Below are 27,760 nucleotides of genomic sequence, written 5' to 3'. Positions count from 1 at the left end.
GGTGGCTAAAAAGGGTTTCTGGAGGTTTTATTCTGGTTTCTTATTCTTGTAGTTTTGTTAATAAACTTTCTTTATTCCTTTTATGTTTTAAGCCTGTTTGGCCCTTCTCCTAATGCATATATCACAGCAAGAGGTGAGTAAGTTTTCTAGTGATTTTTTTAGCTAATGCTTTAAAACCACAACAGACCCCTAAACAGGATCAAAGATCAAAGCCAGCTCAAAGATAAAGCTTTTGGTTCAGGGAATTCTCTGTTCAGAAGAGATTTCCCACTGTTGGTTCCTGCAGCTGTGAGCACTTAGCATTTTTGTAACTCAGGCTACCTGTTTCCATTTAACTATCTAGAAAGTGAGAAAGAACATTCATGCAAATTAAGGCAAATTGAAAAGTTTTAAGTGTCTTGGTTTTTCAGTGTTTCCAAGATGGGATATCCAATGTTCTTCTGAGTATCTCTGATAAAGCATGTGTTTTATGAGAAAAGAATGCAAAAACAAATTAAAGGCTGACATAATGAATAACTGGCAATGTTAGCAATGATAACATTGAAGGGAGAACTTGTGCCTCAAAGCCAAAGTGCTCAATTTTCCAACTTCAAAGTGTTCATATTTATAAATTCAGTAATTACACTTTAGAAACTTTTTATTAAAAATAAAAATATTTCAAAGTATTTTGAAATATCCTTTCACTTAGAACCATACTCCCTCTTTAGTGGGAGTAAGCTGATCTTTTTCCCACTCTGGTCTTAGACCCCATTTCCTCTTTTGCTTTTGCATTCACTTTACCTTCAATTCAAGTAAATCAAAACAACTTGCACCTTTAATTACAAGTCACTCAGAAGTTTTAAATAAGGTGCCAGAAACATATTTTGACTGTCCTTACAATTTTCTGGCATCAGAACAGATCCTAGTTCCATGAAGAAAAGTTCTTGTACTGCTATGACAAAGAATGTTTGATCACTCTGTGAACACTAAACGGGTTTTTTTTCAGTAGCTGACCAGGTTTGGAGTGCTCTGCAGCAAGGTAAAATGAGGTGAATCTTATTACAATTTAGTTAAGAAGATCCACTAAGCATATGAAAATTATCATTTTAAGAAGTTAATAACTCAGCTAACCTCATGCAGTTGACAAGAGGATAACTTCCTCCTCAAATTAGAGGCATTACTATTCTTCAGTAACCTTTTTCTTTAAACTACAATACAGAAATTAATCCTCTAAATATATAAACTATTCCAAACAAAGCAACAAGACTTTTTTCAGAGAAATATTCGTCATGTGAGAAGCTGTAGTTTTGCTGGGATTTTTTCACTAATGCGCTAATTCACTGTCCCTGTCATTATTATATCAAAGTCTCATATTGTAAAAAGTTTAATTTTTACATCTTATATCCAGACAGAAAAAAAATCCTACAAAACTGTAGTTCAGTATCATCAACGTCCTTCAGCTCACTGTGTCACACTGTGTGTGTGAAATGTGGCAGGACCTGACTAAAATAGCTGTCTTCTTCTCAGGAATTGCCACAACAATTCTTTTCTGGGATCCATCCTGACTCAAATCTCAGAGAGTTTTCTCATTTATTTTTTTCAGATCACCTATATCTCTGAAAAGCAGACATAGTTTCTTTAAAATTAAAAGAAGGGAGGTAATACGAGGATAAGTTTTTATCCTTACTGCCTAATTATGTCACCTTTTAAAACCATTTTCTTTCCTTTGAGGGATGATTCTTTTGGTTTAATATATGAGTAAGAGCAGCTAATTATTTTTATCTATTATGCCTAGATAAAACAAAGAAACAGATAACGAAAGAAGTTAACAGTTAAAAAATCAGATAGAATAAAGCTTGTGAGTATAAAAATATCTGATCTTCTATCTGAAATTGGAAATTTAGAGGGACTAATCTTAACTTGCAGTTATATGTCCTTCGGAAAAATTGGTACTGTTTTAACTCTTTTTTTAATGAATCTCTCTCCTAAGAGACAGCAGTAAGAGGAACACATGAAACGTGTTCATTCAATGTGCACATGAAATAACAAAAGAAACTATACAACACAGCTGTTAAATTTATGTCAATTTTATGTAAGTAAGGAAAGTAAAAAAACAGATACCACATCTTTATCTCCTTTTCCTCCCAAACTTCTGTCTAAAGTAAAGCAATTTAAGATGCTAATGTTGAAAAATTAGGTAAATTTTAAATTTGGTATTAGGTCTTTCATTTGACAGGGCCCTTTCAGACTGTCACACTGCAGATAGCAGAGCTGGATAATATATTTTGTCATCTTGTCTCTAGAAGTATACCTTACACCTCAATTTCAGCAGAAAATGAATGTTTTCTGTTAATCCCAGTAGGCACCAGCTCACATCTTTAAGACTTCACATGATTTGTCCAAGCACTGCTAAAACTGGCAATTTTGTGCAGGAAGGAAATTCAGGAATAAAATTAAACTGGTTCATCCAAAGACTCTTGATGCCACTTACCCTATTGAGTCAGCACTCTGCAAAAACATTCAACAGCTTTTGGTTTCTCCTGATTGATTCCAATTTTGCTCTGTGTTGTCACTTCATATTTTTTTACCAAATGTCAATGATAGGTAGCAGAGCTTGTCTCCTGCAAGGCACTCATTTGGCAGTGATGGCTCAGTGTGCCTGCTGACAGTGGTGCTACACTTTAGCAATGGGTTTTGACTGACTGCTAACAGAACTGTAAGCCACCTCATTCATTCTAAAGCAGGTCAGTAAAAGCAGGTTATTTCTTCAGCTGTTTTATAATTATCACCAAGTATGCCAGCACAATTTTCCTACTTCAGTTATATTTGAGATGATTTATTGAGTCAGAAAATAAGGCAGGATTGAACACAATTAAGACCAAAATATGTTAAAAATCCCATAGTTTTAGACAAAAAAGAATTTGTGCATTCGAAAGAACAACAATTAAAAAAAAACATTAAGCTTAAAAGCTGTATCATAACACCACTAATTTCTAAGAGATTTTTAGATTTCCTTTGAGGTGGAGAATATATTCCCATATGAATATGAAAGTTCTAATCAGGTATCCTCTTGAACTGTAACATTTTATTCATACAATATATATAAAAATGAATCCTCTAAGACTGTTCAAGAAACATTTTTCTGTCTTTACCTAAACACAGCACTTCAATAAACTGAGTCTCCTGACCATTTCAACAGTTTCTGCTGAAATTTCCATGTCTACATAGTCACAGTTACCATCAAATGTGACCTGACACTGTATACCAGGAACTGCACCAGGGTCGTCATCTTATTTTGCAGAAGACAGATTCATCACTGAAAGTTTGATCAGAAAACTGAAGCTATAAGCCTGTCATGTTCCAGATGCACAGTTCTACCCATTCCTGAATGAATACATGAATGCAATACCAGACAAAGCTACCTATCAGTGTTTTCATCATTACTAATTTTGCAGCTATATAGATATGTGTGCAATGAAGAACAGGCATTTAAAAATACAGATGAATGATGCAGAGTAACATAAACGATAGGGACACAACTTCTAAAATCTCTAGTAGCTTGTCCTGGGGTGACTTTATGATGCTTGTATCCCTAGTTGCCTTGTTTATGTTACATATTAAGTTCTGCATCTTTAAGACTGGCTCTGAGAGCAAAGCGGGGGCGAAGAAAAAGCAGGAGTTTGTGTTGCGAAAGAGCCCTCACTCCCCCACATCCTGCTCCTGGACTGTATTGTCTACAGCACGGACAAACAGCAGGACAGAGCCCTCCTTTGCTTTAAGCTAGTTTAGCTAGCTGAGGCAGAGAAGTTCCCTGGACTGTTTTTCCCTTTTTTCTTGGATCTGTTTGTGATAAATATAACATTGGATAAAAATTCGTGAAAGAGAATAAAGAATTATATGTTATATTTGTAATACTGTAAAGATACAAAATGTAAAATAATCCAGAGATTCCTTCCCGACTTGGGCAGTAACGATCGACAGCAACGCTTACCAACACAAAACAAAAAGCAGGACACAAGCAATCAAATCAGACAATGACAGTGGCCCAGTCGAGATATCCATCTCCTCCGCACCCAAACTGGCCACTCCACCCCAGTAGGTGCAATCAGAAAACACTCGGAGCCATTTCGCATGTAAAAGGGACTCTGCTCCATTGAGATATCCATCTGCTCCGCACCCAGACTGGCCACTCCACCCCGGCAGGTGCAATCAGAAAACACTCGGAGCCATTTCGCATGTAAAAGGGACTCTGCTCCGTCGAGACATCCATCTGCTCCCGCACCCAAACTGGACGCTCCATTCCGGGGAAATGCAATCAGAGGACATTCAGAGCCTCTCGCATGTGAAAGAACTCTGCTCCACCGACCATTGACTCAGCTCAACGGATCCGGAAAGTCTATTCAAACACTTTTGTTAGACGGTGCTTACTCCAGATTTTGCCCCAGGATACAAAAACCCCTATAAGAACCCCGGGCTGCAGTACCTACAGCGTGGATTTGGGAACTCGGTACCTCTGGGTACAGACCCCTGTCCACCCGGCGCTGCGCTGATCTATTTATTGTGTTTTTTTTCTTTCGTTGCTGGTGCTTGAAATTGTTTTATAATAAATCGCTTTTTATTAACCTTATTTTGCCATTGCATTTATAACAGATTGGTGCCGTGACTTGGATCGGAGAAAACTGCGGGGAACCTCACTTCCCAGGACGGGTACACCCGCTGATTTTGGCGGCCTGGTGAGTTGAGAGCCCCCGTAGCTTGTTCCGACATCCGAACTAGATTTAGGCTGAGAAAAACCACAATAAAAGGGAAACGGATCCAGAGGAGAGAGCTCGGGAAGGCACGGAGCCTTCGGGAAGCCACGGCTTGTTTTGCTCATAAAACGTCTGTTGTGCACGAATACATCCACGCAGGAAAATAGCTGTAAGTACTGCTGGTTGAGCGAGGTGATTGGGCGAGTGTGTGAGACGTGATCTGATCACGGAGCGAGTGCGGACTTCAAGGTCGCATTTCCATCCTCCCGCGAGGGAATTGGCCGGCCGCGAAGGAAGCGATTTGTTATGAAAAAGTTCTCTCTTTACACACTTGTAAAAACCTGAGACGAAAGGGCGTCTCGGGGGACTGATCATGAGAGGCTAAAAGGGGAAGGATACGTCCTGTCGAGCTCGGGAATTGGTAAACCCTTTCAGTCAACGAACCAAGGTTAAGGTCCAGAAGAGGATCGGAGTGCCGATTACAAGAAACCTCAGCTCAGCTCGCTGAAGGGTGAGTATTGGCAAACTTTGATTTCTCGAGTAAAACGCGAAAAGGTCACAACGCAGAAACGAAAAACAAACTGGTAAGAAATTTTTTTTCATACTAAATATGGGGCAGAAAAAGAGTAAAATGCAGAAAAAGATCACCAGGAAAGACCCCTCCGATCAGGCGGAGAGGTCGCTAGACATCCCACTGGAAAGCCCTTTGGGATGGATGCTAAAATACTGGGAAGATTGTCCCCAGAGAAAAGGTAAGTCTAAGACAAAAATGATCCATTATTGTATAGAGGTTTGGGGAGGACAAGAATTGAGAAGTCACCTCACTTGGCCGGTGTTAGGCACATTTGAAAGATGGACATGTAAGGAATTGCTCTCCTACGTGGAGGGCAATGTCCCCTCGGACTCCGAGGAGAGGGAATATGCTAGACTCTGGTTAACCGCCAGAGTAGGGCTATTCCCGATAAAACAAAAAGAAAAACGTGGGTCGAGAGCTGAACCCTGGGAACCTCTCGACCATTTACCACCCCCATATCATGGACTGGCGGAGCCTTCTCTTATAGATCAAGTAGTGCCTTCAGCACCTTCGGGCTTCCAAGAACAACCCGCTGAGATGTATGCATCTAGAGCGGGAGAATCAGCGTCAGCAGCTGTGCCGGCAGCCCTCCCCTTACCCCTGCCTGCGGACAACATAGTCACAGCAACCTCTCCAGAGGTTTTTCCTGCGCAAGGCTGGGGGCCACTCTATCCGCACTTGCCAGTCCAGTCACCACAGCCGGGACCTTCCCATATAACGGAAGGGATCCCTCCCGTTAACCGGGTAGCGGCAGAGTTCCCACAATCAACAAAGGGGAGACCACCCACAGCCCCCAGTTCCCCTCCCGCAAGTAGAACCCGTCTGAAAGCGAGAATGGGGGGCGAAGAGTGGGGAGAGAGTGAGAATGAGCACCGGTTATTCCCTCTCAGGGAAGTACCGACAGCTCCGGGAGTGATCGGATTTGTGAATGTTCCTCTCAACTCCGGAGACGTACGAGCGTTTAAGAAAGAGATGGGACGATTGCTAGATGATCCTTTCGGTGTGGCTGAAAGGTTGGACGAATTTCTAGGAAGTAGCATTTATGCCTTTGACGATCTGATGGCAATCCTAAGATCATTGTTTAATCAAGAGGAGAGAGAAATGATTAAACAAGCTGGTATCAGGGACTGGGACAGACGCAATCCACAGGGGACACCAGGCAACCAGAAATGGCCTAGTGTGAGCCCGAGCTGGAATGCCCAGACGGAGGAGGGCAGACGAAACATTATAGATTTAAGGAGCATGATTATTCAGGGAATAAGAGAAGCGGTTCCCAGGGGCCAGAATATTAGTAAAGTTTTTGGGGAATGTCAAGGGAAAGAGGAATCACCCACAGAATGGATAGAGAGATTGCGGCGAAGTTTTCAGATTTACTCTGGAACTGACCCGAACTCTTCTGTGGGGGAGGTTCTGCTAAAAACACAATTCATTGCCAAATCCTGGGAGGACATTAGAAGAAAATTAGAAAAGATTGAGGGATGGCAGGATAAAAGCCTCCAGGAGCTCCTAAGGGAAGCTTAAATGAGGAGAGAGGATGAGAAACAAAGACTGCAAGCTAAGGTTTTGGTAGCTGCAGTCAAGGAAGTCCAGAAACAGGAGCAAGCACAAGGTAAGTTTAAAACACTGCCTAGAAAACCGGGAGGTCCTCACAGGGCAACCCCAACCCCAAGGAAAGAAATCCCTGAATGCTACTACTGTAAAAAGGTAGGACACATTCGACGGGACTGTAGGCAAAGAATAAAAGACGAGAAAATTTTTCAAGAAGATTAGGGGTGTCGGGGGCTTTTTAACTTGGGGACCGGAACATCCAAAGAGCCCTTGATAAAATTAAAAGTGGGCCCCCAACGACAGGAGGTAAGTTTTCTTGTGGATACTGGTGCGGAGAAAAGTACCCTGCAGAAACTGCCGTACAGATGTGTGGCCAGCAGAGAAAAAGTTTTTGTAATCGGTGCAAAGGGAGACCTCTTCGAAGTGCCCGTAATAAAAGATGTAGAAATAGAGTCTGAAAATAAAATTTGCTTAGGGAATTTGCTATTAGTGGAAGAAGCTGATTACAATTTGTTGGGAAGGGACATGATTGTCACTTTAGGAATTAATATCATGATTAAAAATTCTGAATTGGTAGTGAGAATATTTAAGCTGACTCCCAAGGATGAGGAAGAAATTAACCCTAAAGTGTGGCACTCAAAGGGGGAGGTAGGAAAGCTGGATATGAAACCCATCAATATAGAAATCGAAGACCCTGAGGACCCTATAAGGGTCAAACAATACCCCATCCCGAAGGGAGAAGGGGGTTGAAACAAGTAATCAACGACCTCCTAAAAGGGGGTACTCTGGAACCCTGCATGTCTCAGCATAACACCCCCATCCTGGCTGTAAGGAAGACGGATGGCAGTTTCCGATTGGTTCAGGACCTAAGAGCTGTAAACACTAGGACCCGAACCAGGTTCCCGGTGGTGGCCAATCCCTATACCCTACTAAATAGACTCTCACCTGAAGATATGTGGTACAGTGAAATTGATTTGAAAGATGCTTTTTGGACTTGCCCTCTGGATGAAAGAAGTAGAAATTATTTTGCATTTCAGTGGGAGGACCCCAATACAAACCAAAAGCAACAGCTAAGGTGGACAGTCCTCCCCCAGGGGTTCATGGAGTCTCCGAACCTTTTCGGGCAGGCGTTGGAACAATTGCTAACGCAATTTGTTCCTGAAAATGGGACAAAGCTTTTGCAATATGTTGATGACTTATTGATAGCTGGAACGACTGAGGAGAATGTGAGGAAAAGCACGATTGACTTATTGAACTTTTTAGGAAAGAAGGGGTTGAAAGTATCAAAATCCAAGCTGCAATTCACAGAGCCTGAAATAAAATACCTCGGACATTGGATATCTCAAGGGAAAAAGAAATTAGACCCTGAGAGAGTGGCAGGTATCCTCGCGCTACCTACACCAAAAACAAAAAGACAAATCAGGCAATTTTTAGGGCTCTTGGGATATTGCAGGCAGTGGATTGAAGGTTACAGTGAGAAAGTGAAGTTTTTGTATGAGAGGTTAAACACCGACAGGTTGAAGTGGACTGAACAGGATGAGTTTGATTTCCAGAAATTGAAGAATACCCTTATAACCACCCCCGTACTAACTTTACCGGATACAAATAAAGAATTTCAGTTATTCGTGGATGTGAGTGGACAAACAGCACAGGGAGTTCTAACCCAGGAGTGGGCAGAAAAGAAGAAGCCTATAGGGTTTCTCTCAAAAATCTTAGATCCTGTTATTTGGGGCTGGCCTACATGTTTGCAGGCAATTGTGGCAGTAGCTTTGTTGGTGGGAGAAGCTAAAAAGGTAACTTTCGGAGCTCCCTTGGTAGTTTACACTCCACATGATGTGAGAAACATCTTACAGCAGAAAGCGGAGAAGTGGTTGACTGATTCCAGGCTTCTGAAATATGAAGCCATTTTAATCAGCTCCCCTGGTTTAGAATTAAAAACCACTTCTGCATAAAATCCTGCTCAGTTCCTGTTCAGTGAACCTCCAGAAAAATTGTTACACGACTGCATTGAGGCTGTGGAGCTGCAGACTAAAGTTAGACCAGATTTAGAAGATCAAGGGTTAGAAGGGGGAGAGAAGTGGTTTATAGATGGATCTTTGAGGGTGGTTGAGGGAAAAAGAAAGTCAGGTTATGCAATAATAAATGGCACATCAGGAGAAATTGTAGAATTGGGCCCCTTGAAAGCAAGCTGGTCTGCACAAGCTTGCGAGCTCTATGCTCTCCTAAGAGCCCTACGGGGACCATTTATACAGACTCACGGTATGCCTTTGGGGTAGTACACACTTTTGGAAAGATTTGGGAAGAAAGAGGACTAATAAATACGATGGGAAAAGGCCTAATCCATGGGGAAATAATTCGACAAATTCTAGAAGCTGTCCGAGAACCAGAAGAAATATCAGTTGTCCACGTAAAAGGACATCAGACAGGATGGCAGTTTCAAACTCGAGGTAACAACCTAGCTGATAAAGAGGCAAAACGAGCAGCCTTGCTCACCGTAAGTATTCCCGAAGTAATCCCGGAAGAATCGCTGGAAATCCCCGTGCTCCCTTCAGAGAGGGAGATAGAGGAATTCAGGAAGGTAGGGGGAATCCTAGAATGGGGAAAATGGTGGTTACCTGATGGGAGGGAATTAATTCCAAGAGGAACGGCAAGGAGGATATTGCAAAGGTTACACAAGCAGACCCATTGGGGAACTCGAGCATTAGCTGAACAGTTCCTGAAGTTTTTCGGGTGCAAGGGGATCTTTGAACTTGCTAAACAAGAGGTACAAGGGTGTGTGGTTTGCCAAAAAGTGAACCGGTCCAAATTTAAACAGACGGCTTGGGGAGGTCGTCCTCTCTCATACGGGCCATTTGAAAGGATCCAAGTGGACTTCACTGAACTACCGAAAATCGGTAGATACAAATTTTTATTAGTAATAGTGGATAAATTAACACATTGGGTAGAAGCCTTTCCCAGAGCAAGGGCCACAGCCAAAACGGTGTCTAAAATTTTATTAGAGGAAATCATTCCTAGATATGGGATAGTGGATTATATTGACTCAGACCAAGGAACCCATTTCACTTCAAAAATTATTAAACAAATTTCAGAGGCTCTGGGTATTAGATGGCCATACCACACCCCTTGGCATCCTCAGAGCTCAGGACAGGTAGAAAGGATGAATCAAACACTGAAATCCCAATTATCTAAACTCATGATAGAAACAAAGATGTCATGGATCAAATGTCTTCCCCTTGCTCTGCTAAATATTAGAACTATGCCCCACTCTGAGACAGGTCTGTCTCCCTTTGAAATGTTATATGGGATGCCATACAAACATGGAATGCCGGTGGGACACCCTCAAGTGGAGGATGTGCAAATACAACCATATCTCATTGCTATCAACAAAAATTTACAGGACCTGCGAAAGCAAGGACTTATCCCCCAAAGCACCACTCTGGGATTCGCAATACACCAGATACAGCCTGGGGATAAAGTCCTCATCAAAACTTGGAAGGAGCTCCCCCTCGCTCCCCACTGGGAAGGACCGTTCCTCGTTCTCCTGACCACAGACACAGCTGTCCAGACTGCTGAAAGGGGCTGGACACATTCATCTTGAGTAAAAAAAGTAAAGGATTACGACGCCTCCGAGTGGAAAGTCACCACCCCTCCGGGAGAGCTGAAAATTAAACTTCGGCATCATCACAAATGACCAGTGACGACCAGATAAGTTGTATCAACCCTGAATGTGATTGTTTTCCATTTATACATTTTAAGTGCGCTTATTGTAAACAGATTTGGGTAACCCACTGTTGGGGAGGGTACAACCCTAAGGGATTGTGTACCAAGTGTCTGGAAAAAGAACAGGAGGAGACTAGCCGTCTCTTAACACTTGCCACCCGGGTGGGGTTTTTAGAACTTGACTCTCCTGAGTGGTACCTGCTTTTTCAAAAGGGGATAAGAGGTAAACTAGACTCCAAGGCAGAAGCTTTAGTAATAGAGTGCCGAAAGACAGTCAAGGTACCGTGCAGGACAGACACAATTAAGTTGTCTCGGTGGGCTACTTTCAAGAGAAGGTACGCCGTTAGGACTACAAGGGCCCCTGAAGAATATCCTTGCTGCCGAGAAGATGGTAATCCCCGCCGTATATTTCTATACGGGTGAAGGGCAAGGCAGAGGGATACACCGGTGGGGAATCCTGACTGTCCTGAGTCTAGCCGTGTGCTTGGCTGAGGGAATGATTCCCGAGGTACCTCCAGGGAAGCGTCTCCTGGGGAAGTGTGAGCAGTGCCTGACCGCCACAGATACCAGACGAATAATTGACTGTCCTCTGGAACGACAAAAGGGGTTTTGTTTGTCTAACGGCACTCAGTATAATCTTTGTGAATTAAAGGGGGAGGTCTGGTGCTACCACTCAGGGGCAGGTTTTAAAGACGGGCAGTCTAAGACTCCTATGAGAAGAAAAAACAAAGCTACCCACTTCAGGTATAAGAGAGAAGTGGGAATGCTTCCTCCGATTCCAACCTATAACCAATGTAATAAAACTGTCTGGATAGGAGGAAAAAGACAATCCACCTTTTTAGCATATTATAAAGTCAACCCTTTGTGTTACAATAAAGCAAACTTAAAAACGTGTACCATGGGAGGGAAATTGTATTGGGAAGGTAAAAATTTAAAACATGAGGAAAAAGCCTCCTTTAGTAATGAACCGATAATTCTTGATTTGTTAAAAAGTGATGATGACCGAGTATGTTTACAATTCGATCAAGTGTTCTGCTTCTCCAGAGATGAGGAAGGGGTGGACCCTGAAAGCAAAATTAAACAACTAACCCAAGAGTTAAAGAGGCGAGAGGTAGAAATTCGGAAAAGGAGACTAGAACGAGAGAGACTTAACTCTCTGAGTGAGCACTATGAGCAATTAGAAAGACAATACAGCAATTGGGGATTAACAGCCCCCAACCAGAATCTCTTCATAGACCTCATGCAAGAAATAGCCGCAGAATTAGGTCTATCTAACTGTTGGATCTGTGGCGGTTTAAAATCAGCTGAAAGGTGGCCTTGGAAGGGAGAGGGACTCACCCCAGAGCAACTCCTAAAATGGGAGGGTTCAAAAATATTAAAAACGACACGAAGGCCTGAGGGATGGGTGATAGATCAAAGAATAATTGGTACCGTCTGCATTAGCAGAGAGGGAAAAGAGTTCACTGACTTAGTAGGTTATACCCCGTGTATAAACACACTCACAGTGAATTCTGACATTAAGTCAAAAATTTGGCAACCTGAACCATCCGTGGGCTATTGGAGTCGCACCCGGGGTAATCACTGCGAATGGGTTGAGATAATTGAACTATGTTGGTACAAAAGCTCCGGGGCCAATCCCTTCCATGCCCTAGAAGGCCTAAAAGAATATTGGGATGATCCGGCAGGAACAAACAAAGGTTGGGAAGCTCCCGACGGAATTTACTGGGTATGTGGAAAAAAAGCATATAGTGAGCTACCTAGGAAATGGAAGGGGTCCTGCACACTCGGAATAATTAGGCCCTTTTTCTTTACTCTACCCAGAACAGAAAGTAAGTTGCTGGGAGTTCCCCTCTTTGAAACACTGAATAGACAAAAGAGGGAATTAAAACGAGAACTACCAATGGCAGGAGGCAGTCAAAAATGGAAAGAAGAAGAATGGCCTGCTGAAAGGATCATTAAGTATTATGGGCCCGCCACTTGGGCAAATGATGGCAGTTGGGGGTACAGGACTCCCATTTACCTTCTCAACAGGCTTATCAGGTTACAAGCGGTGGTAGAAGTAGTTTCCAACCACACCTCAGAAGCCTTAGAACTCCTAGCAAAACAACATTCGCAAATGAGAGCTTTTGTGTACCAAAACAGATTAGCTCTCGATTATTTGTTAGCCGAGGAAGGAGGAGTGTGTGGTAAATACAATGAGTCCGAGTGTTGCATGGAAATAGATGATTATGGAGAAACAATAAAAGGACTGGCTGCCGAAATAAAGAAAGTAGCACATGTGCCAATTCAAAAATGGAATTTGATTCTGCAAGCCTCCTGGTGGGACCAAATATTTGGACAGGGAGCTTGGTGGAAAAAGTTAGTGTTCTTTATATCTTGTTCAATTGCCGGAATCATCTTCCTTCCATGTCTGATTCCTTGCCTCATCAGATTAATTCATTCTGTTGTGCAAGGAATGCAGATTGCTACCCTCCCAATTGACCCAGAAAAAGCCCAAGGGAAACCCACTCCTTTCTCTAAACTGATGAAGTTAGAGGAGAAAAAAGAAAACAAGAGAGTAGTTGAAGCTTTAAGGAAATTTGAAAATAAAAACAGCCCTTCCCAGGAGTACTGTGGGAATTCACTTACAGACTGGGAGGAGGACGAATATTGTTAAACACGAATTTTTAATGTGATAAATTATTAGGCGGGGGACTGTGATAAGTATAACATTGGATAAAAATTCGTGAAAGAGAATAAAGAATTATATGTTATATTTGTAATACTGTAAAGATACAAAATGTAAAATAATCCAGAGATTCCTTCCCGACTCGGGCAGTAATGATTGACAGCAATGCTTACCAACACAAAACAAAAAGCAGGACACAAGCAATCAAATCAGACAATGAGAGTGGCCTGGTCGAGATATCCATCTCCTCCGCACCCAAACTGGCCACTCCACCCCAGTAGGTGCAATCAGAAAACACTCGGAGCCATTTCGCATGTAAAAGGGACTCTGCTCCGTCGAGACATCCATCTGCTCCCGCACCCAAACTGGACGCTCCATTCCGGGAAATGCAATCAGAGGACATTCAGAGCCTCTCGCATGTGAAAGAACTCTGCTCCACCGACCATTGACTCAGCTCAACGGATCCGGAAAGTCTATTCAAACACTTTTGTTAGACGGTGCTTACTCCGGATTTTGCCCCAGGATACGAAAACCCCTATAAGAACCCCGGGCTGCAGTAACTACAGCATGGATTTGCGAACTCGGTACCTCTGGGTACAGACCCCTGTCCACCCAGCGCTGTGCTGATCTATTTATTGTGGTTTTTTTCTCTCATTGCTGGTGCTTGAAATTGTTTTATAATAAATCGCTTTTTATTAACCTTATTTTGCCATTGCATTTATAACATGTTCAAACCTGCTCTGGACTGAAAACCCAGACAAACCCTGGGAGCTCATGCCTGTGGCCCACAGGGGCCTGGGCCTTGGCACTTTCCAGCGTGGAGGGGCTGATAAGAACCTGATCAAGCCGAGCTACACCCCATGACAAGGACTTTTTCTGAATTTGCCATCTCATCAAACAGCAAGAGGTTTTGTTGTTTAATGTTATTCAATTTCTTATAAATAAACAGGTTTTTCCACTTTTCTCCAAGGAAATCTTTTTTCCCGAACCAGTTGGGGGAGGGATCCCGAGAATTTGCTTTCTGGGGCACCCCCATTTGGAGATTCACTCCCAGATTTGCCCTAAACCAGGACACAGCTCAAGCTGAAATGCATGTCAAATATTCAGAATACTGCTTAACCCTTACCTGTACTGGTAAGAGAAATCAAATCCTTTAATCATCTCAGACACTCTGAGCGGACTACCATTTCTTCCTCTTATTCTAATTTTTGTAGCATAGTCAAAATATATTTATGTAAAATTCAATCACACAACATCATTGAGAATACCAACCTGAAACCCATAAGGTCCTTCCATCAAATCCAGAATCAGAAACTGATGTATGAAAGTTGTTTACAACACACAATTCACTGCATGTTGATGCTTCCAAGTGACTATATATGGATCAAATGTGAAACACAACTTTCAGAACATGCATTCCATCCTCTCTACACCCTTCCTTCAGATATTTATATACATCGATAAATCTTTTCTCAGTGTTCTTTCAAGGCTGAACAGGTCCAAATCCCTTCGTTTTACCTCACAGAAGATATGCGTCAGACCCTACTCATCTTTGTTGCCCTCTGCTGTACCCACTCTAGGACCTCCATGTCTTTCAAGTCCTGAGGAATCCAGAACTTCACACAGCACTCCAGATGTGGCCTCACCAGAATAAAGGGGCAGGATCACCTCCTGACCTGCTGGCAATGTTCTTCCCAATGCACCCTAGGAAACCATTTGCCTTCCTGGACCCCAGGGCACATAGCTGGCTCATAGATAACCTGTCCATCAGGACCCCCAGGTCAATCTCTGCAGAGCTGCTTTCCAGCAGATCAGTCCCCAGTCTGTGCTTGTGCCTGTGGTTATTCTTTCCCAGGTGCAGGACCCTACACTTACCTTGGCTGAATTTCAGAAAGTTCCTCTTGATCTATCTCTCCAACCTGCTGAGGTCCCTCTGAAGGGCTGCACAGACTTCTGGAGTAACAACCACTCCTCCAGCTTTGTGTCATCAGCGAACTTGCTGGGAAGACATCTGCCCCTTCAGCCAAGTCATTGATGAAGAAGTTAAACAATACTGGGCCCACTATTGACTCTTAAGTGACACCAGTAGGCCTCCAACTAGACTGTGACACTGATCACAACCCTCTGAGAGCTGGGATTCAGCCATTTCCCAATCCACCTCACTGTCCACTTGTCCAACCTCCATTTCCTTAATTTGCCTGTAAGTATCTATAGTTACTAAAAGTAAACACACTGAACTTAGAATTCCTGAATCTTGTGATATTTTTTAAAGCAACAAAATTATTTACATCATTATATATGAATACCACATGCCTGCTTTAAATTTTTCTTACTTAGGTCACTTTTTTGTTTAAAATAATATCCTACTAATAAAATCTGAATTGTGAATATATGGTTAAGTCTATCCGGTTTACTTACATCCTTCCAAACTAAAAGAAAAAGACCTTCATAAGGCTACTTCAAGAAATAAATTTGGAGCAGGTTGTAAAATTTGTTTGACAAAAATATCTGCTTACAACGCAATATATACATACATAGATCACACTTTGAAGAGTTGTCACTAAGCCTCTTGCTTTGAAAAGACAGATGTTTGCTAAGGAAGGCAGCAACCTCCCTTGAAACGGAAAAATATAAACTCCCCTTCCCCCCTGAGTTGGTGAATAAGGACTTTACAATTAAAATTGTAAAGCAATATGCTTTTCATGTGTACCTGATCAAAACAGGTTTAAATACACATTGATCCCACAAGCCCACACCTCCCTGACCAACCATTCCTTGCCCACTCTCTACCTCCTTGCACTTCAAATTATAATTAGTTTTCTGTAGCGCCACACCTCCTGGTGGTCAGGGGCAGGGATCTTCTGATGAAGAAAAGACATCTTCCTCAGTGTTTGCTGATTGACCTCTGTCTCTGGGCAGGTGCACTGGAGGTTTGGCTTTCTCCCAGGTCAGCTTGCCCTGGCCAAAACCAGGAGCCTGGTTCTTGCTGGCTTCTTAAACCACAGGCTCCGCTTTATCAGGTTTTCACACCTATGTCTTGCTTTACTGGGTTTTCACAATATACATCTTATCTTTATGACCTTTACCTAGCAACTAAATTCCTGTCTGTTCTGTTACAAGTTGTTTCTACCTTTAAAGTAAGCTCTATTTCTTTTTCCCCTCCACCTGCTTAAGCATTTTATATGCTTCTTAAATTTTGAATTTTCATATGCATACATGTTTCTCATATCACCCCTTCAAATTATTATAATCTTGAAATCAAGGGGCTCTCAAGGAAAGATATGGGAATAGGAATAACAGTTCTTTACTAGGAAAATAAAAATAAAAATGCTGTAGTACAACCTGACACCCTGTTGGTAAGGGTGTTGGTAGCAGTACAATTAATGGTGCCTGCAGTCCTCTTGGAGTGACAGATGTGGTTCTGTTGAAGCACTGAACCTGTAGAAGGGTGTAGTTTTCCTCTGAAGGTCCAGTGGTGGTGTATAACAGTCTGGTCTTCCTCTGGGAACCCAGTGGAAAAGGTCTGCCTGTGGTGCTCCAAGTCTCTGATTATATCTAGATAGGAATGCTTGGCTCTTGCCACTGGGTGGAGCATCTCACAATGGGATGATGTAATTTTATCAGTCACGCAATGACTCACTCAATGGCCCATTAACAGAAGATATCCCCCTGGAGGGAGGATGGGTCATTGAAGAGATAAAGGACACTGCCACACCTGGTTTTAACAGCTGGCCTATTAACATATCTATTAAAAGAAGATATCCCCTTGGAGTTATGAGGGATGGGTCATGGAAGAGATAAAGAGCACTGCTTCACTTGGTTTTAACAGCTGGTAATAGAATATATACTTTTGGTTACATCTTGCATTGCAACCCAAGACACTAAGTATTTCAGGGACAGCAAAATGTAAATGAACAGTGTATCTCTGATCCATTTTTCAGAACAGATAGACAGACACTTTCTACAAAACCTTTCCTCTTCACAGAGGCAGAAAGGGTCAAACTATTTCCTCTGCAGTATGGGACTAATAATCTACTTCTTTTGAGTGCAACAAATTTACAACTGTGTTTATTTCATAGTTCTGCTTACTTATTAGTGTTCGTAAGTTGACACCAACTAAAGATAATTTTTCAGTGTATCTAATACATAAAAAAAGAATTGCCATTTTAAATATATGCTTATAATCTAGACTTGCAGACAGGAGTATGGTTTATCCAGACTGGGAAATTTATGAGGACTTTGATTCTGGAATCATTAATTCAGATCAGTCCTCACATGGTTCTGACATTACAATGCAGCAGCAGATTTCTCATATTTAAACTGAAATAAGGCTGCATATTTTGAAATCAGGAAATCCACCTGAATATCCAAAAATAAACACTGTGGAATGATTATTTCCAAACAGCAATTTCAGTTTCATTTGTTGGCAAGCTCTTCTGGACACATTAGCATCTACCATACTTATTATTAACTTGTATAGTATCAGTGTATAGGAATAATTATTTTACCATTGTTATAGAGTGTCCATTACCAGGAAAACAGATTCTTATTGAGTGTGAGAGAAATTCTGAGGATGAAAAATCTGCAGCTAGGGCAAAATAAAGAAATGCAAAAGTGGTTGAAATACTTAATCCAATAATCTTGCTGGAGTTCTAGGAATGAAATAAAGTATATTGTTTTCTTCAGTTAGTTAATTCAGTACCCTTTTTAGTACTGTGCTGATAGAGTTTTCTTGTGTATGTAAAGATTGCCTAACTGATGGCTCACAAAGACACCAAAATAAGAATAAAGAAGTTCAAAGAACAAAAGGTTAGCTACAGTAGACTAGCTATGACGACATTACTTAGCAAGACAACCTTGTGACCCAGTAGCATCTTAGGCATATATTGTAAAAAAAAAATACTCAAACATTTCCAAAGTTATTTTATGTCAGAGAAGTCAGTATTCGTACAGATTTTAGCAGATGGCACTATTTATTTACTTAGGCATAACATCATAGTGAGATTAGTTTTCAAGCTTTTTGAGTGTGTGAAACCTATCTTCCATCAAATATACAAATCCTTGACACTTGCTTGGAAAGATTTTAAAGAATGTTTGGCTTATACAGCTTTTCATTGTCCTTTCAGAACTAATGCACTGAATATGCCAGTACAAAGTATAACTGACAAATTTGTCTCAGAAAAATCACTGCCATCTGGGGTTGCTTTTGAACGTTACAGCTGCCAACGAAAGACAGCCGACTGTTTCAGGGGACAGTCTCTACCCCCATACTACAGATTTTATTCCGTATTACAGATGCATAAAACCTTCAAAGTAAAACACAGAAACTCAAATTTTAGAAAGTTTAATAGCTATCTTCTCATTACAATTATTCTACCTATCTCACATTATAGTTAATTAGCAAATATATAAAAGTCAGTTGTGCTTCATGCTTGGCCTGCCAACTCTGAAGAAGTACAGAGAGATGGTAAATTCATCTGTGAAAATAGCTCCAATGAATATAATTTATGGACTTCTGTAAAAGTTTGATAAATATGTGAATTGCAATACCAAGGTGATAATAACTGGGTGAAACATTAAGGATTTTCCCCAAGGAGAACTGAATTTAGGTAACTGCTCTGCTGTTTTCTGTGTCTTGAAGATGGCAGGGTTTTTTTGAGAACTGATTCTCCAAAGTACTGACACATCCCAAGGTATTTTTCTCTAGCTGACTCTCAAAACCAGCACTATTATGACAGGATGCTCAAAACTATTCAGGCATTGGCAGAAGTCAGTGTGAGACACCCTCCATCTGCCCCCCATGGAAGCTGGCAATCCAAATAACTGGCATGGGCAACTCATGAATGATGGAAAGATCAGGGCATAATGGAAAGTGCTGAGTAACCCAAACTATGGGTGTGACCAGTTTTTCCCATCGTAAGGTCTGCTGTCACAGTAATAAAGTGCAGCAAACTGCACTTAAAAAACAAAACAAAAAAAAACCCCAAAACTCACAAACAAACAAACAAACAAAAAAATATTAGCCTCCAAATGTATTTTCAAGAGCTTTTGTTCCCAGTGTTTATGGGACTAGAGTCATGACTGGAGTGTGCTGAAGCAGATGAAATTATCTGTCAGAGCAGCAGCAGGTCACAGGGCTCCTCCACCACTGAAAAGTGCTGGAGGAAGAGATATATGATATGCAGGGCATATTAGAGTGATTATTAAGGAAGCATAATATTCTACAAATAAAAGCAACAATCACATGCATTAGAGGCTACTGTGTGAAGATGAAACAAGAAATAATGAAAAACAATTGACAATCTCAAGAAAATGATCTTGACATTGATACATTAACTAATGAAAGAGTCTGCCCAGCAGAGGGACTGAAATTGTATTGTCTGAAAGCTCAGCAAGAAACCTAAACAAATAGATTAGAAAAGATTTGTCACTGAGCACTCTGCCGTTTACACAAAAAGAGCAGGTGAGGTAACAGGTCTTCAACCTTTTGACTCTTTTAAGGCTGTTATTCATATACAAGCATGCCCTATTCCTCAATAATTATGTGGATACTGAAAAGAACATGTCCTTGATCTGGGGAAGAGCCTGTAGTTATCATTGATGGAATTTCAGAATGTAGCTTTGGCACAGTTACACAACCCTAAGTATGACAAATGTGAATAATTAAATAAAATAATGAAAAAACCCAAAACCAAAATACAACAAAAAAACATGAAAAAACAAGCAAAAACCCCAAAACACCATCACTACCACCTCCCCGCCCCATCCATTATGCTCAAAGACATTACCTTAGGTAAGGTTAACCTATGGATACTAACTATGAAGCAGGGAGCACAGTGCCTGTGGAATAGCAGGCCGCATAACTTTCTCAGTCTTCCCTGAGAAAGTGGCCAGGGAAATCATAAGGAGGAATTAAAACAACCCTCAGAGATAGATAACAGCCTTGCAGGTGGTGTTTGTCAGTTTCTTGTTTTCTTGCAAGAGAAGGTCGAGGGGTGGTGTACACCACTGACCAATGATGGCGATGTGTTAGTTTACTAACCAATAAGAGTTTTTCTTTTCTGTACTTTCATGTATCAGTCTATAAAAGAAGATCTGAGGTAATAAACCTTAAGGTTAAGGGAGAAATTCTCCTGTTTGACTCCCAAAAGAGTCTGTGTTGTTCTTCTCGCCATTCCCAATAGAGTGACATTTACCTATTACTCTGATTACCCATTGCTACAGTATAAAAGTAATAGTTAGCAACATAATAAAAAAATGTGAGTATTAAAGCACACAGAAAAGCAGTGAGGAAGTTTAAGATGTTTCAATGCCTGGAGAAATGTATACCCCCAAGTAATGTACTTGTACTCTCTGCACATAAAAAAAAAAAAAGTAAAAAAAATCCTCATAAGCCAGAAAAAAAATAGTCAAACCAAAAGGAAATTATAGGTGAAAGATTACATCTGCATTCTCCAAATAACTGAGTCCCTAATGATAAATGACAAGGAAATTCCTTTTTTTTGTCTGGATCACATCTGTAAATCTTCTCCTTTTTCACAAAACAGAGCTAGAATTGGTGGTGAACTCTTTAACCAAGAAGAAAGCAAGGATGGCAAGCCTTCTGGTGCTATGAGTATTTAATTACTACTACAAGAGAAGTCATACAACTACGAAAGTCATGCTTGAAAAACTCCACACGGAATCATTTTATCTCCTTTTAGATAAGTCATTCCACTGGAAGACGAGACTTCATATACCTCTGGGCAGAGGAATAAATTATCATTTGAACAGTATTTGAGGTATTTAACTACTGTTCTCAGTAAAATGGGAAAGGCAACACTTTTTTTCCTTTTGTTCTAAAAGAAATTTTAAAAATTAAATAATCAGAGCCTACTGCTCAAACAGGGAGGGAAATGAATAGCCTGCATCCATGCATGGGGTCTGTGATTTGAAACAGCAGTCCTAGCTTGAAAAGGCAGAAGCACGTTTGGACCCTGCAGCTGGAGTATCTTTGCCATGCCTTGGGAATTGTCCTGAGAGAAGCAGAGGTACCAGGGTCTTTGGGCATTCACACCTCAGTAAAAATAAAGTGAGGCACCAGCCTTGAAATGTCTGAAGTGGACTAAAGGCTTGGTGTAAATACTCATCACCACACATCCTTTTTCGACTCTCTGAACCAAGTAAAGATGAAATGTCCAAGGAAACTGAAACTTGGTTTTATGTTGACCACTAAACTAACAAAACACTTGAAGCAGAGACATGCCCATATAAAACTTTTCCCTAAAGTAAGCTTTCCAGGACTGCTAATGGGACTTCAAGTGTTCTTCTATTTCAATAGAAAATTCCAAAAACATAAGACAGCTTAAAAAATGGGCTGGTAAAAAACAGTAGAAGGAAGAATTCTTCCCTTCCCTGGTCTACTTGTTTTCTAAGGCACAGCTTTTCCCTCAGTCTTGTTTTCAACCCAGTAGTTTTTCAATGGCTTCCCACATGGTACCAATCCCAGTGGTGAACCAGGTCCCTTGGAAACGTCCTTCCACTGTCACCAAGCCACAGCCTTTACTACACCTGTGTCCCATGTACTTCCCTGCTGTTACCAACAGTGTGGTCCCTGTGACAGCCAGAAATGTCTCTAGCTGCAAATGATCATGCTGCCTTTTATGGGAGGTATAATATCTCTGCTGCACAAATAATGTCTCTGTGAGCCTGAGTGTAGCAGGCAAGAGAGGCAACTGGCACCCTTTCTCCCTCCTTTAACAGCCCAACTTTTCAGAGGAATATATGTTAATCAAGGTGAAGCTAAAACAAACTAAAAATACAATCACATGCCTCTGTCACAGTTCTCAAAACCTCATGACTGGTTCAGTGTCTATCTGATTTAACATAAAACAATGGTACTGAATTACCAGGACCACACATATCAAAGGGAAGATAAAACTAATTAGATGACATTGACAATCTCATATAGCACATTTAGCAACCCAGAGGTATTTTCAGATAGCCTACTGAAAAATTTGTGTGCTGAACTTTAAATTCCTTAACTATCATAATATAGTCTGCAACCAAGTGATTTCTTTGATTGAACAACTGTTGGCTGCATAGGCCTTCTACCTAGTAGTATATTTACATTTATTACAGTTTGCTGATCCAACACTACTTTTAAATAGCCACTTTTCTAAGCACTCTTAATTCTCAATTCATCCAACCCAATTTTCTTTCTGAACCTACAGAAATACTTTTTATTCAATTATAATATAGCTTAAAAAAACCAAACTGAAAAAACACCTTAAATTTGTCCAAGTCGCAGGCTTCAATACATTAAACCAGCAGCTATATTGCAATTTATCAGATAACATATATAAATATATTTTATATATATTATATATAATATATATTATATATATATATATATATATATATAACATTTCTTACTGTTTCACTTCACAATTCAGAATCTGCATAATGACACTTCAATACCAATATAATTCACTGAGAGCCTCATCTAGTCCTAACAAATTTGTACAAGTAGTCAGAGATACTCCTGATAAATAGTATACACAGAAAATTATTGTTGTGAGAGACAATTAATTTGGATTCCTACTTGCAGTCATTTATCCTTCCTATTTTTCTGCAACCCCATGCATGCATTTTTCTCTAGTCAAATAAAGCTAGCTGATTCTTCATACCTGTATGTTTTGTAGAAGAGACATCTCTTCAGTGGGATCTTAATCACATGTTCTTGAAGGCCCACAAAAAGGACACTCTGGCTGTGCAGGATCTGAAGGCTCTTGATGGGCTCTCGCTGACTTTTCGGCAGGAGTTCAATTTCCTCAAGCAGACAGCTGCTTGAATTCTGGTTCACTGGGGCAAGTACTTTCTTAATAGTGCCATAGTCTGAAAAGGCAAGAGGAAAATGAGTTACTAAAAATCACAGTAGCAATTCTACTTGCTTGGTGTCGTTCAGTGAAAAAATCTTTGTGCTGGATGTTTTCAATGAAGCCTTGGAATGCAGAATTATTTTGACTGAAGTTTCCTAAATTGATTATAGTGCAGTGAAAAGAACTTTGAAACCTTGTTTTCTTGTGACTACTGTTGTGAAGGCCATTCTGCACTAATAACATTTTTCCTTTTTTCCTTTTTTTTTTTTTTAAATGTACATTCATGCCAAGGGTTACTGATTTCAGTCTACCAGATTGCCCTACACTTTATTATATTTAAAGCAATTTTAAAAAGCATTAAATTCCATAATTCCTCCAGGTTTTTTGAATACTCAGTGTTAAAAATTATGGGGTTTAGATATGTATCAAATTCATTTAATAAAGCATATGTATATGAGTATATGCAGGTCTTGAGTCTAGGCAAATATTAATGAATGAGGCTGATCCCCTTCTTACTTATCTTGATTTTGACCTCTGAGAAATCATAGCTTTTAGCATTCACTCTTCCCTTCTATTCTTAATGTGAATTCTCAGGAAAGACAGTTATGTATTGAAAACCAGTGTCAGAATATATGATAAGATTTATCAATCACTCCTGCTAAGTTTTTAAATAATTTAAAAATATCAAAGTGCATTTGTTCTGAACACAAAGGATCACATTCTCGCACTGATAAATATTTTAAGTAGCCACAGAATTATGCAATCTTTTATGTGTCAGCAATAGTAAGTATTAAGGACCCAACACTGCAAACACACACAGAGGTAAGTCCTGAAGTCTTGAAAGACTTTACTTTTGAATTGGTAATAATGGCATATATGAGGAATGTCTGGGAAGGCTTGTTCTGCAGTCCAGAAAACAGTTTGTTTACCATTATTAGCACAAGGCTAGAGGTTTGGCTTAGAGTTGGCAGTGCAGGTTCTACAGGACGTATCTAGCCCTGGATTGCTGAGTACTGTTTTTATCCATGGCAGGAATCACCTGGTAGCCACATGTCTGTGCCCTCCTACACCAGCTCCACCATGGGAGCACCCGAGGCCAGGGGCTGGCTCGCCTGGTCACTGTACCCCCCAGGGTAACTGGACTGACAGAGGGCAACTTGACATCCCCAAACTTTGCTTGGGAGGTGGTGAGGAACAGCAAGTAAGCAACTTTAAGAAAATACAAAAAAGCAACCTCAGATGGACTCCAAAACTAAAGAGAAGAGGGAGAACCAAGATGACAGTTATTGTTCAAATCTCCTCATTTTCCTGAGAAAGACTGAGTATTCAGTCCTAAAATCTAGAGTAGTACTGGAAGGGAGAGCATACACCAAATAGCAGGGGAAGTTAATAGAAAGTTTATGTGTAAGATAAAACATTACATAATATTATGTAATTCTATTAAACAATCAAAACTAATTAGATAAACCACAAATGATTAGCTCAGTGTATAAAATTGATTTCTCTTAGTCCATAAAAAATTTGATCATATAACATTTATGCATGTTAAAATTGTCTGCCTAGCCTCTCAAGTTTTGATATAATCACTTCATGTACATACCTGCTTGTTTTTCTTTCTTGTTACAAACATGCTTGACCATTTTTTAGGAAAAAAACTTCCAGTAAATTGCAATTTTAATTTTCATTAACATTTTTGATATTAAAAATCTAATTTGATGATCACTTTTTCTTCCAACCAACCTAAACCAGACTTATATTCAAAACCTAATTAAATTGTTGGTCCACAGTTAAGCAATAACCAGCTCAGCTGAACAATGTAACAAGCATTGTTTCCATTGATGATGATGGATGACCGGATGCAAAATCTTGATTACAATTATAGCAAGTTTTATGATCAAAATATAGTCTGAGATGTGTCCCAAAATTTCAGTGCTTGTATGTGCTCTTGTTTTGGCTGGGGGAGAATTAATTGTCTTCACATTGGCTGGTATGGGGCTGTCTTTTTGTTCTTTGCTGAGCACAGGGCTGATGATATGGACATGTTCTTGTTATTGCTGAGCAGGGCTTGCTCAGAGCCAAGGGCTTTTCTGCTTCTCATACTGCTATGCTGGAGAGGAAGTTGGGAGTGCTTGGGAGCTTGGGAAGACACACAGCCAGGACAGGTGACCCAAACTGACCAAAGAGAAATATATGTTGACATTATATTCAGATATAAAGTAGGAGAAGAGGGAAGAAGGGGAGTTCATTTTAAGTTATGGCATTTGTCTTCCCAAGTCACTTACACCTGATGGAGCCCTGCTCTCCTGGTGATGGCTGAACACCTGCCTGCCCGTGGGAAGGAGTAAATTAATGCCTTGTTTTGCATTGCTTGTGTGGCTTTTGCTTTTCCTATTAAACTGTCTTTATCTCAATCCACGTGTTTTCTTCTGATTCTCTCCCTGATCACACTGGTGGGGAGTGATCAAGGTGCTGCGTGGTACTTAGAGGCTGGCTGGGGTTAAACCACAACACCATTAATTACCGAGTGAAAGATGAATGATTTTCTTTTAAGCATAGAAGTTGGAAAAATCTACTAAGAAGAAGGAACAGTGAGATTATTTTACAGATGTAAATTAATTGGTATTGCTTTATAGATCAGTTGGTGCAACTTGCTTAACTGGCAGACAACAGATTCAGTATGATTCATGGTGCATTGTATTTGGCTTGTCACCATTTTCTTGCATGAGACAAAAATCAGGTGTACATTCAGCATGTTTCCTCTAAAGACTAATATTTCTTCCTACCACTGTGATGGGTTTGGCATTCATGGACTGAAACACTTGCTGTCACCTTCCCCAAGAGAAGAAAAACACATGACTGCGGGCCTCTCTCCCCTATGCCTACATACACATTCAATTTAGAAATACAGCTTTGGACAGGAGAATATGATCAAATAAAAATACTTTGTTTCTTCTGGCTTGTTTATTATAGACAGCAAACTTACATTTCTTTATATTCAAGTCTATGACCTGGAGATAATGGTTACAGCAGCATACTACCCCAGAAAGAAGTAAAATATTCTCACTTTGAGAACTGCAGCACTAATGCCTAACCCCAGACATCTGTCATAGCTCATGTTCTTCCTTCTTATCCTGACACATGGATGCTGAATGCAAGAAAGCAGGCAGGGAGCACAGAGCCTGTGTGAAACTAAGTCACACAAGCTTCTCACTCTGGCCTGAGAAAACATAAGGAGGAATCCAAACCGTCCCTGGAGAAAGACAACAACCTTTGCAGGTGTTGTTTAGATCTACATTGTTTACTTGCAAGAAACAGTCAAAGGGTGTAGTACCCAATCATCCAATGATAGTGATATGTTGGTTTAATCACCAATGAGGGTTTTACCTCTCAGACCTTCTCATACCTGTCTATAAATGAAGATTGGGAATAATAAAACTAGCTCTCTTGGGCAACCCAGTTAAGAGACTCTGTGTTGTACTTCGCCATTCCTAATATAGTGCGACACTGACATACATTCTTCATTCCTCATATTTCCTTCTGCCCTCTTTCAGCATCTCCCAAACCATTCCTTTTTCATTTTTTGTCTAAGAGGATCAGAAAGGTTGAAAGTCACAACTGACTGAGCTTCAAATGAAGAAACAGTGCCTGAGATCCTGCAGATTTCAGGAAGAAACACTGCTCTTCTCAGGAGCAATGTGGGTCATATGCAAGCTCCACAAAAACTAAGAGAATGTTACCTGAGATCTACTTCTGCCTGAATAAAATCCTCTGCTTCTGACTTCAATAACCTGTCTTCTCTGCCTTAAATTCCTACTGCATATGACTTAGATTTTGCAAGGACCATGTGGGAGGCCAAACTAGGGTAATGTCATGGGGTTACTTTACCTTTAAGGAAAGTTGGAGTTGCTGGGGACTACCTGAAGTCTTTCTCATGACCAATCATCGGTCATTGCTGAGAATTGACAGCAGTTTTAGCCATTGAAAAGTGAGATCAACTTGTGAACCCCACCTTAAAGTAAAAAAAAACAGAACTCTGTTGTTCTCTTTGTTGCTTGGCTGTGAAAGGTAGCAGACCTCCGGCTGGCCTCCGGTTCCCTGCCCAGGACACGCGGCCGGGGCGGGGGCCGGGCCGGGCCTGCCGCGTCTCCCGTCTCCCAGCCGGGAGATGGGGCCTGCGGGAGCTTGCTCCAAGCCAAGCTAGGCCAGGCCGGTTCCTGGCTTGGCTGCAGGTTCTGCCGTGATGGAATTTACCAGAAAACTGCCGAGTAAAGAAGGAGAGGGGCTCTGGGCCTGCCCCATCTCCCGTCTGGGAGATGGGGCCTGCGGGGGGGCTTGCTCCGGGCCAGGTCGGGCCGGGCCGGGCCGGGCCCAATCTCTGGCTCGGCTGCAGGTTTTGCTGTAACTACATTCACTAGAAAACTGCTGAATGAAGAAAGAGAGGAGGTCTGGGCCTGCTGTAAGCAGATACGTAACCATGCTCTCCAGAGCAGCTATGAAGAACTTTTCATCGCAGACAGCTCCAGCTCCTTCAGCAGAAATCACCGAACCATCTACAAAACCTTGGGCAAGATTTTAACTCTTTCTTATCCAGATGAGACTTGCAGATTAATCTTTTTATCCAGAAAGAGAAAAAGAGAGTGATCAACATGAAAAGAGACTT

General features: G+C 41.0%; 1 protein-coding gene across 1 annotated transcript in view; it reads right to left on the bottom strand.

The window, feature by feature from the left end:
• SEMA5A (semaphorin 5A) overlaps positions 1–27,760 on the bottom strand; it is a 412,149-nt gene that overhangs the window by 98,533 nt on the left and 285,856 nt on the right. The window contains exon 11 of the mRNA XM_058831651.1: positions 22,909–23,116. Coding sequence (XP_058687634.1) covers positions 22,909–23,116 — 208 coding nt within the window. The remainder of the gene's footprint in view (positions 1–22,908; positions 23,117–27,760) is intronic.

Source organism: Poecile atricapillus, chromosome 2, assembly GCF_030490865.1.
Source record: "Poecile atricapillus isolate bPoeAtr1 chromosome 2, bPoeAtr1.hap1, whole genome shotgun sequence".
NCBI classification, from domain to species: Eukaryota; Metazoa; Chordata; class Aves; order Passeriformes; family Paridae; genus Poecile; species Poecile atricapillus.
Note: the sequence above shows the minus strand (reverse complement) of the source record. Positions and strands in the feature narration are given on the sequence as shown.